The 21143-nt window shown below is 36.2% G+C and overlaps 1 protein-coding gene across 2 annotated transcripts; it reads right to left on the bottom strand.

Moving 5' to 3' along the window:
* Positions 1-1000: 1000 nt before the first annotated feature.
* Positions 1001-20765, bottom strand: D2HGDH (FAD-linked oxidases family protein). Of its 2 annotated transcripts, none has more exons than XM_089154961.1 (15): positions 20542-20765; positions 19995-20362; positions 19481-19582; positions 18471-18518; positions 16222-16292; positions 14936-15054; positions 12842-12937; positions 12647-12756; positions 10225-10305; positions 7585-7685; positions 6984-7092; positions 4268-4373; positions 4011-4096; positions 3767-3892; positions 1001-3357 (listed from the first exon to the last, which is right to left on the bottom strand). In XM_089154961.1, the coding sequence occupies exons 1-15, from the start codon at positions 20645-20647 to the stop codon at positions 3262-3264; spliced, it is 1725 nt and encodes a 574-aa protein (XP_089011087.1). In that variant the 5' UTR covers positions 20648-20765; the 3' UTR covers positions 1001-3261. The 2 variants fall into 2 exon arrangements, with proteins under 2 accessions (XP_089011087.1, XP_089011088.1); XM_089154962.1 differs by having other exon boundaries at positions 1003-3357; positions 19995-20350; positions 20542-20764.
* Positions 20766-21143: the final 378 nt, after the last annotated feature.

Below are 21143 nucleotides of genomic sequence, written 5' to 3'. Positions count from 1 at the left end.
TTATAAAGAACCCATAGCAAGTAAAGATAATAAACGTCATTTCACAATAATTTTTAACTAAAATCTTAACTATGATACATATCACTTTTTTTGGGTAGAATGTTATAAACCACTCATGTATAGCAAGCTCATGAATCACACTAGAAAGAGTATGTGGTTGCAACAAGATTGGCTGGGTCGTGCTTTTAAAAGCTTGGCCCCAAACCTAAATATCTTAATTTGATGTTAACCCTACTTTTACCTTACAAAAGCAAGTCAGGATGGACCAACTCAGACATCCTAATCTCTACTTTGCCGTTAACCCTAACATTGACGTTAATAACAAAAATAATGCATATTTCCAAGAACCTAGTGGCCTAAACCTACCGGCCAAAATTTTGAACCTAAACCTTATTTGGGCTCACAACAAGCAGTGGGGTTCGACTCATCAAGGCCAAATTACACACTTATTAGGTATCATACAAGAAGAGAGGTTGTTTTTGGTTCTTTTTTCTTTTTTCTTATAAATATAAAAGACACTTTTTTTTGGGGGTAAAATATAAAAGACAATTTAAGCACCATATAAGTGTTCTAATGGTTATAATCAACACCTTTTAGTGAAGAGGTCATGAGTTCGATTCTCGCTGAAACATTTAATATACCATCACCCGGCTTAATAAAACCCCATTGAACAAAAAAAAATGTGTAAATTGGTTTACAAAAAAAGGAGTAAACCGGGATTGTATCCATTCTTGCTCTTCCATTACAAATAAGACTCACCTTTTACATTCAAAACATCAAGTTCTTCAATGGTATCCCATGAGATCGAATACCTTTTTTCTTTTTTAGGTCAACAGCTAAGAAGATTGAATACCTTATAAAAGCCTCAAAACTTTGTTACGCCAAGAAAGGTATCACTTATGAAAGAACTTGGATGTCCCACCCAAGGAAGGGATTTCTGAAGGGACTTCCGGTTGAGTCATCATAAAACTTTTCACCGTTCGTTTAATTTTCCACTTTAACCAAAATGTGCTTTTATGGCCACCATCTACCAAATGCATATCTCTTGGGAAATAAGCATATTGTCCTTCTACAGATTCCACTATATCTTCTCATATAAAAATCAATCAAATCCATATGGAGGGCCACCTGCGTTTGATTAAATTTTTAATTCTTAAGCTGGTTGCCCTACTCCAATATTTTGGTTCTATCTTATCCTTTTAATCATAAAAATAGAAAAGAAGCATCTACTTAGGTTCTTCCTCGTTGCTTCATAGTTTCCCAATCCAATAAAAGAGGCCATCCTGATTCCTATGTTTGTTCAGAACATATCCTTACTTGCACTAGTCACCCTCCTCACTTCTTTAATGTATTGTTGTCTCTTCAACACTCTTTTAAAAAGAATCAACATTATGAAATTAATAGTCAAAGATATTTGAAATGACTTAAATTGATCCAACACAATAAGCTTTTGTGATTGAATATATTCTGCTTCTACTAAAAAAAATTGATTTACAATTCCATTTAACATCGCATAGGGAGATGACTCATTGAGAAAACTACATATAAAAACACATCAATGGCATGCATTAACATGGAATCATTCCCTATGAAAAAAGAGAGAAACACAAAAGCGTCAACATGCCCTATACAAACATTGGCCACCGGCCAAGAACTACACATGGAACCAAACAAAGGGATTCCCCTTTATCCAACTGATAGAAATCCCAAATATTTAATCAAAAAGTCAAAACAATGGAACAGACACCAAGATCCTTGTCCCTCATCACCTAGAAGAAGATCAAAAAAGAACACAGCATCTATATCCCCATGGCCCTGAGGAATCAAATATTGAAGTTGGGTTGGTCAGCCACAACTTATTCTCATATCATACATTTTGAAACTGCTAACTCTATGGTTTTTGGGAGCAGATCACGGGTTTTGGAATTTCGGCACCAATCTAGGGTCTCTAATTTGATGGCGGTTCAATCTGAAGCAGAGCTGAATTGGACCAACTTGATTCCAGATTCTCAATTTAAAATCCTTGGAGTACAGTCATGATGGTGTATAATCTTGTTCCTACCATTTGCATATATTTTAAGGTATGCCTTACAGCAGAATTCGATGTGTAGGACAGAATTCCATGGATTCTTCATGTTCATCACCTTTGGGGTTTATCATCTTTTGGCAACTCTCTTCGTGAATATTGGTGATTTGTATGTGGTAGATTTACAAGGGGAAGGGATCTCAAACCAAGCAATGTAGGGAACACAAAAATAGAAAGAGGTCATAGTACCTCGTGCATATAGTTCCCTGTTGAGCAGGGTCTGGGGAGGGACAAATGTGTGCTGCTGTAACCAATTTACAAAGAGGGCATTTCCAAGAAAGCACATCAATAAATTACAACAAAATGGTACAACAAATAGGAAGGCAGCAAGCTAAGAGGGAAGAGACAGAAGTGTTAACATACCCTGTCCCAGAAGTTCAAGTTTTCGCTTAGAATAGAACCTGCAATCAGTTCTGGAAGCTTCCCTTGGGAAGTCAAACAAAAAAGTAATGCTTTCATCGAATGATCTGTCTCCATTTACCCAAGAAAAAAAGGGTGGGGGTGGTAAATCTGCCTCCCACTAATTATTCATGCTCTTCAAGTGACATCACAATATGAGTCCATTCCTAATGAAGATCTTATGGATTAAGATGATCCAGGAAACCAACATGAGATGGTTTTACTCAAGATGACAATTGCAAACAGTAGGGCTGCGCAGAGATTGGTACAGGAGAATACAAAACTAATCAATTCTGTTGTGCCAAAAAAATCCAAAAGATAGATGCGCCAACTTAATTTTCTAGTGTATCTAGAGAATTTCCCAAGAGAGGTTAGAGATCATTTGAACATGGTTTGCAACATTTAAAAAACCATCAGCTATAAACCTTTCCAGTCACATAATTTCGAGTTTGAATTTTGAACTCGACTTTGATTACGATCAGTGTCTTTGGACTCATTTGGCCTCTACCCTAAACTAGGTGGAAGCCCACTCAAAATCCCGTGAAATTTACACCCTCATTAGCAGAGACATTGATAAAATGGAAGAAAGCAGCAGAATTTAGTCTCAGATTTATTTCTGTAGAAAGGAATATATCCTGGACAGTAACAAATTCCCAAATTTAACATAAATGCAGCTCCTATCCAAGCCATTTCCCAAGCATCCTTACATTTATTTTGACAACCCAGTTTAATCACCAGTCAAGATGGGAATGGGGTCTAGATTCAAGTGTTGTACCTCAGGCCTGAGAAACAATATCGTGTGGCAGAACTTTATAAGGGTTCAGTATTCCACTTGGGTCCAACAACTTCTTGATGGAAGCCATTAATTTCACCTGAACAAAACAGCAAACATAAGGAATCTGTATAAATTCGAAAAAGGTTCCCTGAAAGACGCCAACAGCCAAACACAACTTTGAAGTAGTTTTTGTGCTGCGAGAATGTTTCAAGTGAACTTTTATTTACTGTAGTTTAAATCAATGAGCACAGTTGTGTAACAGAATTTAGGACACTGTATCCTGAAATTCTTCAATAAATAAAAAAGAAATAGAATAAAGTTGCAGAGACCAGCAAGGAAAACAAACAAGGGCTATAATACATGATTGGCAGAAGTCACCAATCATAGAGTAAGGAGAAAACATCCAGAGGCATTATAACTTCCCATGAATAATAATATTCTCCAATGAACCAATACACTAACCCATCAGCAACATTCTGGTAGAAAGGCTTAGATGAAATACTCACAGCTTCAGGTGGCTTGCTGTAGTGAATGGCATTAGCTTTCATCAGTCCAAGGCCATGCTCTGCACTGATACTTCCTCGGCGCTTAGATGTCCATTCATAGACAAAAGGTTCAATTTGGGAAAAAACCTGTGGCATTTAAGCATAGTTAAATAAATCGGTGGAAGAATTCCTCAGAATAACTAGGGGTTCCTTTTTCTTATTAATCCACGATCGGATCTTTCATGCAGTAGGAAAAGGAAACTACCGCGTCATTGTACTCGGGTATTGATACGTTTAGGTGCAAGTTACCATCTCCAAGATGACCATATCCCACTACATTTGCTGAATGACCTGGAAATTATGTGTCCAATCAATGAATTTGAACCCAATTCATTAGTGATAGAGCTGTAAGTTGATTCTGAGAAAAAGTCGTTCCATGTGGATGGGTTTCTTCAATTAAAAACCTTAAAAAAGATCAGAGTAATTGGTGGAATACAATAACACGAGAATGTGATCAATTACCTATTCGAAGTCGCATTTCCTCGACAAGACTGTACATTTCTTCAACAGGCAATGACAAATCATACTTATAGACAGCCCCAGCCCTTACCAGCGCTTCTGGTATACCCTACAACAATATAGGAAATGTTTATTAAGGCCCACTTGTTTGTGAAATACCAACTCTTCATGTGTCCCATAGGCTATGGTTCAAATCATTATTTAACAATAGTTAATTATTTTTTGTCAGATAACATTACTATAGTAGTAAGTCAAATAGATATGTATAAATTGACAATCACAAGAATGATCATCAAAAGCACTACACAATTCACAACAACAATCATTAGTTGAATACGGATCTCAATAAAACCTCTTTTAACAAGGCAGAAAAATAAGAAAAGAAACTCAACTACGTATTTACATATAATCTAAATAAAACATAAATTCACATGTAGTTTATCTTGAAGAACAAATACATGTACAATGCAAATAAGATGCCTTTTAAGCATATGCTTTGAATACAAGAAACTTAAGAAGCACCTCTCCAATTCATCCACCCACTAAATTTCTACGACAAACTTCTTTGTCTACCACTCCCTCCTAATTGATGAGAAGCAAAAATTGTCACTCTAAGATTTCATCTTTTTAGTCAATTTTAACTTCCTACTCTGCCTAGTTGTCATGCTGCCTAGGCATCGCCTTGACAACTATGCTCCTCTAGTTCCCTAAGATTTCAGTCCATATGTTCTTCTTCTTCTTTTTTTCGTTTAATCTTAAATTTTTATGATTCCAAAGCATTCCTTTAGAATTCTAACTTGGCATTTGACTCCTATTAGATCCATCAATGAAAACCATAATGGGAGGGGCCTTTGCTTGGTGCAATGGCAAAAGCTCAGGCTGTCAGCATGAAGACATGGATTCAAGTATCAAGAGTGATCACCTTGGCCACAAATTCCATAGTATAAGATCATCTCCAGTTTTTCAAAAAGCAAAAGTGATTCCTGTAGTGGCGAGCAAAATTGCACCAGTGGCTCTTTAGCAAAGACTAGGAAATCAAAAGATGGCATGCGCTATCAGAATTTATCCAATTAATGTCTAATTGACTATCAACAACAACGAAAAAAGGATCAAGCCAGATGCTGACCCTTGATCTAAAAGCACTGTTAATAAAGACAGTCATGCCAACTCCAAATTCCCAAAAACAAGTTACAGCTTTATCATAGATATCATTAATCTCAAAAAAATATCAACTTGGGACCCTCTCTTGAACGCACCAATATGGTCATCGTGAGCAGTTTTTTTTTATTATTTTTAAATTCAATAGAGACAACTAATTGGATATCCTTCTTCACACTGAGTTTCTTTATCACTTGATTGTATTACACCAGTCTTAATCTCTTCCCCAGGACATATTCAAATTGATTTTGTGATAATACAGTTCCATGTATTATATTTGCTCTCAATCACTTTGCTAATGTTTAATAATATGTTTGATGAGCTTATCCCACAGTAGTTGGTGCACACCCAAAATCCATCCAATTTTCTAGGATAGTGTTAACTCTGATCATCTTACTGTATTACTTAGTTAACCAGGAAATCCACTATGTTCCATGATTTATGATTCTTAAGTAATTTACCCCATGTAAATCTTATTGCATCTCCACATTGTCAAAGTGAATTTAGCATCAGATAGAATTAAATAATTTTTGCAATTTGTTTTGTTGAATTATTATTGACTCCAAACAACCCCCCCCAAAAAAAAAAAAAAAAAAAGCACCTAAGAAAAAACTAATTCCTGTTTATGTAACAGTTTAGCAATTAATAAAAGTAATCCTTAGTCCTTACATCATTCTAAAGGCAGTTAATATGGGAAGGGGGGAATGGATAAATAATCTATATTAATGTTTGATGAAATCAAAACTCTAGTATTTTTCTAATTGATTTTGTTTAGTAATCTGAACCATTCTTTCAGCAAATAAACAATCTGAACCATTCTTACAATTGGCCACTGTTTAATCTCCATGCCTTCACATTATACCACCTTCTTACAAAGTTAATGTTATCCAACCCACTTAATCCTTATCAAGCTTATATGTACTACTTAGATAGAATCAGTTAAATTATTTTAGATAAAGCATCATAAAGGTTCACACGTGGCATCTGAGCAAAGTAGCATGCAGAACCAAGTGATTCTAAAAGCAAAATGACTGAACCTACCTAACATACCAGGGTAATTTTCAAGCAAAGTAAATCTGTCCCAAAACAATGCATTACAGATGTACTAATAAATCAAGGTATAAGAACGTAGCTATGTGGTTTTTGGCGCCAAAGTAAAAAAAATTGGATCCTACCTGTAAGCTACAGAACTAGAATTCCAAATTTCCACATCAACAAACTTTAGTGAGCCTAAGTACAAAGATGAATGCATCTATGGTTTTCTTCACTTCTATAGGAGATCGATTTCAGTCAGGCAGTTATCTGAAAGAGAATAATACCCTCTACAAGCAACCGCCATAGATTTCTAAAAAATGGTCAAACTAGGTACTCAGGCCTTTATATCCTTCAGTACTTTTACATGATGCACTGTACTATTCTTAAATTTGATTGCTCTTTCTTGAGGACACCATGTATGAAATCAAAATGTGAAAATGCATCTTTCCTACAAACTCCAAACGGGAAATGTCACCAGTTAGTTTTCAACGTTCTAGTAAAAATAGAGAAATCAATGGACTAGGACCTCACGGATACGCCAAAACGAGGATGCTTGATTTATATCTTGTGCTACAACGCCATCCAATATCAAACCACCTTCCATAGAGCGTAGTAGGAATGCTTCGAGCTTCTCCCTGAAAAAGAATAAAATCTTAAGAATTAAAGACATGATTTACTAATAATTAAAATAATAATAATAATAATAATAATAATAATAGGGCATACCTACTGTAGAACTATCAATTATTATTTTTACAAGGAACAACACTTGGTATTAAAACCAAATATGTTAATGACATCCATAAAAGATGTTTGACCATGTAGAAATACATCAGGTTCACAGATAAGACCGGGCTGGATTGAGAGCCTAACATGCACAAGATTGTACCCTGGATAAGAAGTCATAACGCTGCAATTGCATACTAGGAAGCTGTAAAGGTATGGCAGGAAACATGGACTCAAGTGTCTAATAAATGTGTAGGTCTTACAACTCACTTAAGAGGTATACAAAATAGTTTCCCAAATCTATGGAAGAACCTTACCTAGAATTCTAATGAACCTTACTTGAAAAATGATTTAACAGTTTGTAGTAGTGAATCAATGTAGCTAATCAGCAGAAAGCTTACTTGTTGTATGATTCGTCACTGCCTGTTGTCTCAATAAGAACATAAAAATCATACATCGAAGAAGGTAATGGATTTCGAACACCTTCTAAGTGAGTCAAAGCCTGTTGTGTTCAATGTAAGAACATGGTCAAAAGAATGACAGGGGACACAAACTAACAACAATTTTTGGCTAGTGTGGGTCTTGGAGAATCAGAATATATGGAAATAAAAATGCTAATCATTAAAATCAGCATTGCAATCTTCAATTTTAAGAAATAATATTGAATGCTACTTATTGCTACCATACAAACCAGCAAGCTTAGAAAAATGATAATTTAATTATTAAAGAAATAAAATATATTGTGAATTTCATCATCTATGTACCAATATAATGTCACAACCAACATTAAAGGGGGGAGGGTTGATAAAACAAATGGGAGGACAAAATCAGGAATGAATATGAGCTAACACCCTACAGGACTTTTGATGTAGTGATACTTTCTTGGACCACCACGAACTTGCTACAACACCCAGACCCTGAGACCAACATGAAGTGGCTCCAACTTTGATTTAGGCATTATTTGGGGTCACTATGTAAGTTGAATTATTTTCTGGAATTTGAGAGCAGAAGCAGCAAGACAAGGAAAGGATAAGGTTGAGTTATTTCAGCTAATTGTTTAAAGGATATTACTTCCCAGACTTATCAGAGAATAACAGATCTGATTACTATTCATGCTATATAGTATTTGCACAGAATTGCCACAGTAACTTGAGAGGATAGCAAAACTTTCGGATTTGATAGGGCTCAAGGCCAGCTCACAAGGATAAACAGAATGACTTGAAGTTTGAGCTGAATAGCCCGAGGGCAGTGTGTAAACTCTTACATTCTACTCCCCTATAGTGCTTCTTGTATGATTGCTTCCCTCTTCCCCTACCAATTCCAATACTCTCCTTCTGATTCTTCGCCCTCTCAGTCTCTTCCCCTGCTATTTCTTTTTCCAGTACTCTCCTACTGTTATGTCCTTACCAGTAACACCCCCCCCCCAACAAAAAAAAAAGGAACAAGTAAGTCTTCTTGACACAGATGTGTTCCATACAAGATCAGTCCTGAACGTACTAAAACTCGACGACAATTTTTTTCTTATAGGGGAGAAATTGATGGAGCACGATTTGAGATGGAACTCCAACCACATAGTTGTGCTTTCTCTTTTCGGCCCACAATCAGGATTTGATAAAATCCATAGAACCTGCTTATCTTGGCTCAACTTCTGGCCTAACTGATCTATATTTGGGGAATTTAATTGCCATCACAAGGGCTTATTTAAAGGTCCAAGAATTATCAGCTAATGGCCTGCTGATTTGTAGGAGAGAATAACAGATCTGCTTACGTTCACGCTACAGTAAAATGGACAGTGTCGCAACAGTAATGAGAGACAAAAATAGGAGTATTCTCCAGATCTGGTGGGCCCAAGGCTGTCTTGCAAGGATGAAATGGAATAAAATGAAGTTTGAGTTGAATAGCCGGAGGGCTGTGTGCATGTGCACTCCACCACCCACCACCCTGACTTCTTATATGATTTCTTGTTAGTTTTAAATGAAAATTTAAAACAGTTTTAAGATTCAAAATATTTCTTTAACAATTTAAGTTTGTCTATTTAAATCAAATTTAATTACTTTAATTACTTTAAATTTCATTTACTTTTCAGTTCTTTGAGTCTCTTTTATGGAGTTATTTCTCTTAAGAATCTACAATTGTTTCATATACTCACTTGTGGTGTTATTATTTCTGTTCATAATATTAACTGTTCCTTGTATTTATTCTACTTCCTTATTCTTCAACTATAAATAGGACTCCTTAGGCTTCTACCCATGAAGTATCAAGCATCAAGAGGGAAGTCTCTCCTTCATCAAGGCTCTCTTGAGATTATGCTTGTAGTCGTTCTATTTCTATGTTGAGTTTTGCATACTAAGACTATTATAATAAGTATTTTATAATAGGTAAGCACAACCCTATAGCACTTGAAGAGATCCAATAGTCAAGTGCACGATTATTGGGGGAGCCAGGGGCTGTTTTATCTTGAAAGCCAATTTGCACTTTCCTGGTTGCACCATTGGGAGCATCTACAATCTTAAGGACAGTGTCATCTGACATGACTCAGCCCAATCTTGTTTTTCTAACAACTTTTGTTGCTAACAGTTCAACAACCTGTGACTAACTCCTTAATAATCAGAATAAGGGATTTCTGCAGACAAAAGCGAGGTGCTAAATATTGTAGCACCGAAAAAGCTTACATAACAATGGCCGGTGAGGATAGTTTTGCGCATAAATTTACTCTCCCAATTCTAACTGTTAAAAGATGGAAGCTGAACTTTTAGTACCAAAATACCATGTAACCAACCATAGCCAATTTTCCAAATTCCACATTGCATAAGATAGCAAATATTGTGGTCTGGAAAACTTTGTCCATTCAAAAGTTGTTTAAGAGACACATGCACTGACTAAACCACACAAGGCATTCAGGAAAAGAATTCTCATATGCAACTCAAATATATGAGGCTGGAAGATGGAGGAACCCAAAATGTAATTATAACACACAAAATTATGAAAATGATGACATTCACTGGAAAACAGAACACTAGCATCTCGTTATATGAACATACCAGGTCCATAGACTGACTGTCTAAAAATTCAAATGCAGAGAGAACTTCCCCAAGCTTTCTCCGGGCCTCCATTAGGAGTTTCTGGGAGCATGGACCAAAGAATTAGTTGAGAAAAGAAGTTAAACAACAATATGAGAAACAGATATCCAGTGTGAGGTTTGTGAATGTCAAAATCCATTCACATATATAACAATAGTGGGGGCAGCAAATGTCAATGGCACATTTGGATTTGGGCAACCACAAAATCCACAACTGTAAAACGACACTTTTTTTTTCTTTCTTTCAATCAGGTCAATGTTCACTGCAGCGGCATCTGGAAGGAAATGGAGGAATCCAAAGAGGGTAATTTTGCTATTATTTTCAACAAACATAGGATCAATAGGTATAAAGAATTCCAACAAAATGAGGTACAAACAAAAGGGTAGGGAATTAAAGGTACCTCTGGCTAAGTACCTGTAATATCCCCCGTCCCAGAAGAAATAACAGTCTTTCCTTTTCTTTCTTTCTTTCTTTCCTTTTTTTTTTTTTTTGGCTGGGGGGGGGGGGAGGGAGTGTTTTACTACCTTAAGGGTACCAAAACATTTAATTACACAGTACTACCTAAATTTGAAAGAAAAAAAAAGCAGTGACATGAGTTTCTTATTCGAATTTGGAAGAAGGAGGGGAAAAACTCCTTAGGACTTCCACTAAGGAAATCACGTTCCCAAAAAACAAATCGCAGTAAAAAGATGGTTGCAGAAAATTCTAAAAAATTACCAGTATCTTATAATCAGAAAACATAATTCAAATTCAACACAAGAGATTGCGATTTAATCTGCAGATAGAATGGAATAGTGGAAACAATTGATGCAACGAAACCCAAATAGTTGTTACAGTTCTTGCAAACTTATCTGAGTTCATATTCTACCCCCCAACCAAAAAAAATTGAATTCATCCATGTTAGCACATTATTTTTGTATTGAAATTTCACAGATTTTATTGGAATTTCTGACATTGCATGATATGTTCTCTCAATAATTATGGATGACTCAGTTCAGGATTTCAATGTACAGGCCTTGCATCAGCATCCACATAGTTAGAATTTAATTTAGTTCAACTTTGAGTATCCTTGATAAACTGATAGGTAAGATCAAATTTACCAATAGAGAATCCAAATACTGAATTTAGATATAAATTCATTCATGACTACATGAAGGAATTATAGATCAGGCTCACTATTGGGTTGTGCACTGTTTTGTTGTTGTGTTGTTGTGTAAGATCATTATCTATTCCTTTTAATGAACCCAAAAAAAGAAAAGGTAATAAGAGTGCAAGACTGATATCCACTATGAGATGCTTGTTTTAGTTTAATTATGCAGCTTTAGGTTTACCTATATTCAGTATAGTTTGACTTTTATTTTGATGATGAACTTCATAACATTAATTGACCAAATGAGTAAAAGGAAAGTTATTGTGTAAAATCTACTCCAAACATATTCTGGTTTTGCCAGCAGATACATTCCTCTCTAGATTGCAGACTTTTTTTCAGTACGATCTAAATTAACTTTTCTGGTGAGCAGACTTGTTCTTTGTAGCAACTCAAAGAGTATTTTCATGTGAGTTTCATCATAACCCTCCAATCTTCATAGAGGTTCTATAAGAAATCGATCCCCTGCATCCAAAACCTATTTCATTGTACAACTTAAGAAAAAGCATTACGTTTTCTGGACCATGCATGAGTTGTTCGTCATAGTTTACCAAAACATGTGGACCCAGCATCACTAAGGAAAATAAAAATAAAATAAAGAGCCAAAAATTTCCTAGATCCCTCATTACGAAGGATATATAATCCTCTGTTTATTACAGATTGTAATCAGTTGTTTTTCCTATGTGGGATACGGTGTAGGAGGGAATGCCCTCCTTAGAAGGAGTACTCCACACAACACCCGATCCCCCCCCCTAAAATTTTTTTTCCAGGGGGCTACATATTTATGTATTTTCCGTTTATAATACAAAGCTCAATTATTAAAAGAAAAACATGTGGAGAGAGAATGCATCTAAGCTTTATGTAGGATAAGGATCACTATCATGGATAGTGTCAATTATGATCATTTGGTCAGCCAACATGGACCATACCCTTGTGATGTAAATATAACTTCAACAAAATTCTTATTCTCTCTTCTATTGTTGCTGCAAGTCAAGCATCTAAATGGATTCACAGCTGAATATCTTTAAGAAACATTCTCTTTAAATTTGATTATCTAAATTCTAAGCCAAGAATTCCTCAACTGAGATAATTTTGATAGAAAAATCCAGTACAAAATTATCTATAATCTAGCAAATCTCTTTAGAAGCAAGAAAAGCTGGAAATACTACCATGAAGTTGGAAATATCAGACAACAAATGTGTGAAAAAAATTTTTAAGTTTGAGAAAAGAACATACCTGACAAGAAAGATAATCTCTACAAGCAAGAAAAGCCAGATTTACTGAAGACAGCTTCGGAGGGGTAAGAATTGAAACCTTAGTTACAATTCCCAAGGATCCTTCACTTCCTACATGATGAGGTGAGGTCACATGTGGTTAATCTCCACAACGGTAACTGTTGACGACACTGAAATAAGCAACAGATCACCATACCTATAAATAACTGTTTCAAATCATACCCTGTATTATCTTTTCGTAAAGTCCCAAGCATGTCAAGTACTGTCCCATTTGCTAGGACAGCTTCAACACCTGAAGCAGTAAAAAGATGAGCATGATGGAAATAAATCCATACAGTCAAAAAATTAAGCATCAGGAATAATAATTTCATACACATGATCGTTTAGACCTTCAAAATTCAAATTCCTAGAGCTTCTTCTGTTTTGATAACATGCACAGATGTGCAGAGAACGTATAACACAGCATAATGGCATATTGCATAAGACAAAAAGTAAACAAAATAAATACCTAAACTAATGGTCCAATAAACAATTATTACAGACCATGTTGCTGCAAGTACTGAAGTGACAGGTAGAACTCTTTAAAGTGCATTAGTGTCAGCAATTACATAGTCAACAGTGTAAGCAAGAGATGAAATTCATAAATTTGACTTTCCATGATCAACCCCTAGGCCAGGTAAACCAACATTTTGGATAACGAATGTGGTTTTATGCCTAAAGATAAACCACGGAAGCTATTTATTTTGTTCGAAAGAACTACCAAAAAGATTATGGTCAATGTAAACAGGATCTCTATATGGTGGATGCCCATGATAACCAACAAATGGCAAGTGTTTTTCCTTGTGTAGATCATATTTCAATGGGAACTTAACAAGTCAATCCACCTATATGCATTGCTTTTACTGCTATATCAGGAAGTATTCCATGAATTGCCTAACGTAAAAGAGATAATGGAATTTTTCCTGTCTTCTGTACAGGCGTTTTCACATCTCCATATATAATTTGAAAAGCCAATGATTTATTCTATTCTCTTAGAATAAGCCTATGATGGAGTTCTTAAGAGTTATTTGGCAACCACTAGATAAGCAAAGTAGTTCGACTTGTTAATTTGGACAGTTTAAATGAGTATATATAGTGACTAATGTAAAAACTGCAGAGTGAATTTTATGCCCATAATTCTTTGCACCAAAGATACCTTGGTGTGTGTTTTTTTCCGAAGATATTGTTTTGGCAGATTAACAAAAGCAAGCCTAAGCAAAAGCAGGAACTATGGAAATCAACATTGGAATCATAAGGTTTTAAGATAACAGAATAAGAACAGCATAATTTTAGTAACAAAAGGACTGAGAGCAAGGTGGTGAAAATTGATGATATAGCGATACCGCACCGTGAATTTTAAGTACCTAAAAAATTGTAAATTTTAAGAGTGTGCTCGGTTGGTGTTATATGGAGCTCTGTACTGTGGTATTATGTTTGAGGCCATGCGGAAATAGTTCAGACAATGTTTCTTATCTTTCATATTGTTATTAGAACTGTCAAGTTAGGTAGGACTTCTATTTCTACTTTACCTTGTTCCCATGATTAAGCCTTTCAATCTCAGTTGTTTTTACCAAGAGTCAAGCCTATATGATAAAACAGCTGCCTGGGATAGGGATCTTATCTCTCTATTGCAAGCCTTCTCTCCCACTTTGATTTTCTCATCATCTTCTGGCTATCAAAGGTCTTGGTACCATTTTAATAAATGAAGAACAAATAGAGGATGACGTTGCATAAAGAATTGGGATAGAGTGGATGAATTGGAGGGGTGCATCCATAATATTGTGTGATTGATGTAGAAATTTAGAGCTCTGGATAACCTTATTAGACAATTAAACAACCATAAATGACGTATGAATCTAAATGTTGTGTAATTAAAATATAGCACATACACAAATTTTAGATGAAATAAGAATGTTGAGAGGGATGGGTGACAAAACGAGAAAAAGATATAATAATGAATGAAACAAATTAGAGTTAATTTAGAAGTAGCTCCGGTACATGATAAGTTGCATGATTGTCGTTTGAAGTGGCATGAATGTGTACAACAGAGGCTTGAATGATTCATTTCAATGAGATGATTTGATTCAAACAGAGGAAGCTAAAAAGCCAGGTAGACCTAAAATAACCTTATATCTTTTTCCTACTAAAGGACTTTGTCATGTATCTATGTAAAAAGGTAATTGAACAAGATAACAAAGCATATGCTGCCTACTGAATAAGCAAGAGCCGATGAAGAGTTAACAGCCATTACCAAGGACATTTCCATGGAGTGATCCGTAACGTACAAAGTGCAAACCACCAGCATTGGTAGAAACATTTCCCCCAATTTGACAACTTCCCTTTGCACCCAAGTCAAGTGGCATCATAAACCTGAATATAGAAACACAAGTTATTATAACATAATCAGAATGATGTCTCTTTTTAAATTTGGATTGAAATTTTCCCTTTCCCTTAAATATGGAAAGAACAAAAGTCCCACAATGGCCAATGCTCAAAAGTTAGAACTACAAAAAGAAAATTTCACACAATACATTTATGCAGTTACACCCCTGAATACAGTAATGCAAGAGGTAAACGAAATTGTAATCAAAAGCCCAATAAAGGAAACATTAGGTCTAAATACCTCAGAACTGACACTCTGGTTATAAAAATAAAAACTATGCTTCATGGTGAAGTAATACAGGTTTTATTGACAGTGGTAACATAACAAAAACAAGACCAAAGAACATGCGAAACACTCAAACAATGTTATACCAAGTTTCAAGGGTACCTATACTTGTAGTTTTGGATTGTTCTGAATGTATACTTGCAATTTGCTCTTTTCCCCTCATTACAAATAGAACATGGCTGTGCTCTGTTGTTACACAACCCATCATTCTCCCAGATCTGTTTTATGAGAATCTACCTTGGGACTAGTACTCATAATGCTATATCTGCGAAAGGAGGACCGCTATCATCATCACTACTGCCAGCACCATTTCCACCGCCCTATCCCTCTCATGACTCCCAACACCATTATCGCTAGCATCATTCTGCCATCCTATTGAGGCCACATTGTTACTCCCACAGCACAACTTTGGGGCCTGCGGTGTTTTCATATAACATATACCGATAGGGTCTCTCCACCTAACAAGTTTAAGCTTTTGGCTGGGATACTTAAAGAACTATGAAAGAAACTTTAAACGACATTTTGTACCCTTTTTTAACTCAAGATTGTGAAAAGCTTACGATCCAAATAGATTTATATGGAGATAAAAATAAATAAGTAAAGGATTTTGTCAACGATAGTACAGATAGGTACTGTTCTTCTAGATGACCAACAGGTTTACCTAAATTTCAGCATATTACTAGAAGCAGATTAAGCACCTTTTTGTCACATGATAACAGAAGTAACATACAATTGGCGAACTTCCTCCAATGAAAAAGGAAATGAAAGAAAACTCACACATTACCAAACTAAAATATGTTAAATTCTGTTCATTTCCTGCACATCCTCTCTAAGAAAAAAAAATAGATGATGGCATGGGAGAAAATTACCCCTGCTTAGCCAGAAACAAATCCAGATTCTCCAATATGCATCCTGCTTCACACATCAGTATGCCACTGACCTAAATATAATTATAAGATGAGAGATTGATGAATTCAAATACAAGAAAGTAAAGACTTTCAAAACATTTTTTGCTAGCGAAAAGGAAACATAAGAAAATGATAATACGTTAAAAGATCGCCCATTCCTCCTATATCTATCAAATTCAAAGATGTAGAAATTGAATAATAGAGTAGCGGAAGCAGCAATTTTCTCTTCCATGTACTAAATGAATGTGATCGAGAAACCCAGGAGACTATCCGAAATCGTCTACTAAATCATAGGAATTTCCTTCTGAGAGAGATTTTACCACTACGATATATAAAAGATGCCACACATTGTCAATCAAATCTAAGAAGTCAAATGATATCAGCCCATGCAAAATTCCCTCAAGAATTCCAGTCTACTTTTGTATTATAGCTATTAAATTGCAGTAAGCCCCAACACCTACATATGATTGCTCTATAGAGGCTCCTTGCAGTTCTCCATTTTCAATTGTTTAACAACATTTCTTTTTTCTTTTTTTTGGGATGAATAAATAATTAAATTAAAGACAAGAGCCGAGAAAATACAAAGGAGAAAGCGGGGGGAGGGGGGAACAAGCCTATCAAGGGGAAGGCCTAAAGGGAAAGGTGAGACTTCAGGAACTAACAATCAGCCTATTCCTAGGGGAGTCAACCACCAGAGGATGGGGGATAGAAAGGAACCTGAAAGAGACATCAAAGTAGATGGTGTGCCAAATCCTATCAAGATATTGAGATTTGGTGGACCATCTCCTAAGATCGCGCTCCCACCACGGTTGATGGATAGAGGCTGTGAACACTAGTTGCACAAAGATGAACCACATAATGCTCTCAAGCACCATTCCCAATCTTGAGTGAAGCCATAAGAACGTCTCAACATAGGCCAAATGGAAGCAAGGGATTTCTCCCAAAGAGAGCGGGAGAATGGGCATAAGAAAAATAAGTGATCAAGGTCCTCGGAGCAGTTCCAGCAAAGGGTGCAATTAGGGTTAGCTTGGATATGGCAACTAATGAGAAAAGCTTGGGTGGGGAGGGCTAAGTTGAGGGTTCTCCAAAGGGTGAGGGAGTGGTGGGGGATGTGGCCTTTGAACCAAAGCAGGGGGGCCCATGGGGTAGCGGCGGAGGGGTTTCTAAGGAGGTTCCGCAGAGGAGGTGGAAAAAGACTTTGAGGGGAGAGGAGCCACATGGTTACATCGCTAGGTGAAGGTGTAAGGGGTGGGAGGGAGTTCCAAACTTGTGTGAGACTCGAGTGAGGGGGTGTGGCAACCCAAGAACCATTAGAGATGAAAGAGGAGAGGGGGTGGATTTGGGATGCGGGGACCAAAGTGGGCGAACAAGATACCCGATGAATGCCAAGGGTCAAGCCAGAAAGAGGTAGGGGAACCAGAAGAGATTTGGATGGAGATAGCAGAGAGAGCTTTAGGGCGGAGAAGGAGAAGTTTTTTCCAAATCTAGGAAGGGTTGGGAGGGGTGGGGCAGTCCAAATGGAGTCAGATTTAAGAATGTGAGAGTAAACCAACAGTGTATCTACCACAATGACTGTCATTAATCAGTGAATCACACTACTTACGCATGAGGACTCCCTCCAATGAAACCCGTTTTTCTAATGAACTCAAGGAACTGTCTCAGCAGCTCATTAAGAAATTACAAGGTTCACCATAGGCCAAGGGGCTTTTAAGTGCACCATTTTCACCAAGCCAAAAGGCTGATACGGGTTGGGGATTGGACACCATATGGACCCCCTTTCATTAAGAGGCTTGTAACAGGCCATCATTTCCTGGCACCAACCTTTGGATAGAATTTTTATCAACATTACGCAGTTAGTTAGTAGTTACTAAGTCTTTCCTTTTCAAAAAAACAACATCCTTCCGGCAAAATATCTTCATTCTGTTAAGTAAAACTGACTATAGCCTTAAAATAGGCAGTCATAATAAAAGAATGAAGTTGGGCCTGGGATAGAGTGAGGATTTTATTGACACTCTAGATATGGATGGTTAGAATAATAAAGATGATGTGATTGATCTTATCTACCAATTTTCAATCAAGGGATATTCTAGGATGAAATTGCTGGCAATATAACTTAAAGAAACAGGGAGAGCAGATAAGTTTGGCCTTATATGCAAGGAGAGTATGATTAAATTCACGATAATGTGTTCTGAATATATAAAAAAATTTACCTCATCAAAGGATATGATCTTGTTCATTGAACCAACATTGATAATCACCTGCACAAGTTGTTGTTGACAACGAAATTCAGACATAAGAAACAAAACGAAAATTGACCAATATCTTGAAGTCCTATTTTCCAGCCAACAGATGGTTTCATGTGCTCAATCCCATATGCATAAGCACATATTTGCCAATCAAAATCATACTAGCATTAATTTATTTTTTATTTTTTTAATTCACAATCCATAAAATTCTGAAATATCCATACTAAATTGAGAAAAAATGAATAAGAGCACAGTTTTAGGTATCTGAATGGCTGCTGATATAAATTCACAACAAAATGCGGCTTAGATAATGAACTTCTTGATGAAGAACTTCGGATGGCGAATGCTCTCAAATGCATTCAGGACCAATAGGTAGTAATGTTAATACTTATCCTCATCCCTATATTGTTATCATATAAAATAAAAACTGAGTTGGATTTTCCATAGTCTTCATACTAAATCTCTTCTTGGAACTAAATTCATGTAGTTAACCTGAATACGATTCCAAATAGTTGGTATACAGCTTGTTGAGTTGTGTTTATGTCATTCTTTTGCAACATGGAAACCAGATTTCTGCTAGATTGTCTCGTTGCAGTTTCGTTCTCTCCCATGCATTGACAAGGATGTGCGTGTCAGTTAGCAGCTATCAGGAAAACTTGGGTCGAATCCACAACAAGGAACTGGATTTCAAGTATGAAGCTTAAACTAGGAATTAAGAAGTGACTTTTCACTTTCAGTCAGTTACAGTGAAACTCAGCAAGACTCGGACTGAAAAAGAATGCATTGAAAGAGTGACAGTTTTGGCAGAAAGTATAAAACAATACCAATGCCACTTTGGACGATAAGGACTTTCCTTTAGAGCATAGATTAGCCAGAGCATAGGATCTTAATAAACCAATAACCCAAAGATTTAATATAACCAAGAGAGAAAGATCGATGGATGTCAATAGATAATTTTGAAAGCTACAATTTACCTCATCAAAAACAGGCACGCTTCCACCTACAAGACCAGTATTCCCACCCTGTGGGACAACAGCCAAGCATCTGGAATTACAATATTTAAGAACTTTAGAAACCTGCAAAAACAAATAGACCACGAGAAAGTCTTCCATTAACTTACTAAATCAAAATTTTTACATTTTTTTCCTAATTGTTAACTATAGTAAATTTTCCTGCCAAGCAAAAACAGATATATCCAACAACAATAATCAAAGTGAATGAATAAGTTGCATATCTGATCTATTCATTGTATACAGAAAAAAGAACCCTTGCTAGTGAAATGGAAGTGGTAATATGCAAGCATGAAGAAAGCTATTTATTTAAAAATATATAAACTAATAACATAGAAGATATGGTACATCCCCTACTTCTGAGAATCACTGCATGGAAAAACCTGTTAGCAGTGACAGCAACCCTTAAGGCATCAAAATTTTGGAAAATACCAAATAAATATTGATCATATGTTATTGGACAAAGATAAAAGTGAACCTCCTCAGTGCTTTTAGGCAGTAACAAAACTTTGCTCGAGCCCTTGTATTTCCGCATCCAATCCTCATTTGCTGTCAACAACCTATCTTCGTCCTGAACGACATTTTTCTCCCCCAATATCTCTTTAAAGGCGGCAATGTCATCAGAATTTATCGTTGAAAATGAAGGATTCCTCTGAACTTTTGCAGCAGCCGAAGCGAAGGAACGACAATGGAATCTGTAACTTCTGCGAAAATTTCTTGCCCCAAATATTTGAAGGTTTCCAGCTGAATTTCTTAAAGGATGAGAACATGTTTCAAGGCTCTGCTTTTCTTTCTGGATACATCGTTCTGAGTTTCCGAGTTTACGGTTGGAACCTGCAAAAGTATCTTCGATTAGCAGAAAGAGCACGAATTAAATGGAGAAATGCCAGAGTTAATCTATGAAACTTAATATAAGAAAATTCGAGAACTAGCCATTGAAACTCAAACAAAGAGCAGCTGAAAAGAGATCATCTCGTCAGGTTTGATGGATTAGGATTACAGTAAATCGAATAAGCAAACTCAACCTGAAGATTGTAATGATCCTTCCAAAACAAATCTTGAAGAAGTGCCCGATATAATTCTCGGAGAATGACTGAGCAGGCGACGTGAGATGATTCGAAATTTCTCCATTGCTCAAACACGAAACCAGCTTCGGACATCGTTGGATGCTTTTTATGACTTGTATTTCCGTTGAGAAGCTTGCCTTGCTCATTTCGTTATCTTGCTCTTGCCACGCCTTTTCCTTGCAACAGAAGGGCATTAGACGCCATTGGTCTGAGGATTTTCCTAACCTCACTATTCCAACGTGGCACCCAGATGTCATGTATTTTACTTTCCCGCATGCTGTAAGAAATACACCATATTTTTTGGATGGTAAGTTTGATGTAATCCGTAGGTCTTGCAACAGATTGCTCATGTCCTAGTCCGGAAGGCCATGTATTATAGGCTTGACAGTGTGGCCTATCTCCTCTCCTTGGTTGTTTTCTCCAATCTTAATGAAAGTTTATTAACACCAAAAAAAAAAAAATAACACCATATGAATAACAAATGTCTATCAATCACATTCAAAAATGTTGATATTACTTTTTTTTTTAATTATCTTCTAAATTTTATATTAACCTTCGGA

Source organism: Hakea prostrata, chromosome 5 (assembly GCF_041222555.1).
Source record: "Hakea prostrata isolate BN-2017 chromosome 5, UWA_Hpros_2, whole genome shotgun sequence".
Lineage (NCBI taxonomy): Eukaryota > Viridiplantae > Streptophyta > Magnoliopsida > Proteales > Proteaceae > Hakea > Hakea prostrata.
The sequence above is the reverse complement of the archived record's forward strand: the minus strand, read 5'-3'. Positions and strand labels throughout refer to the sequence as shown.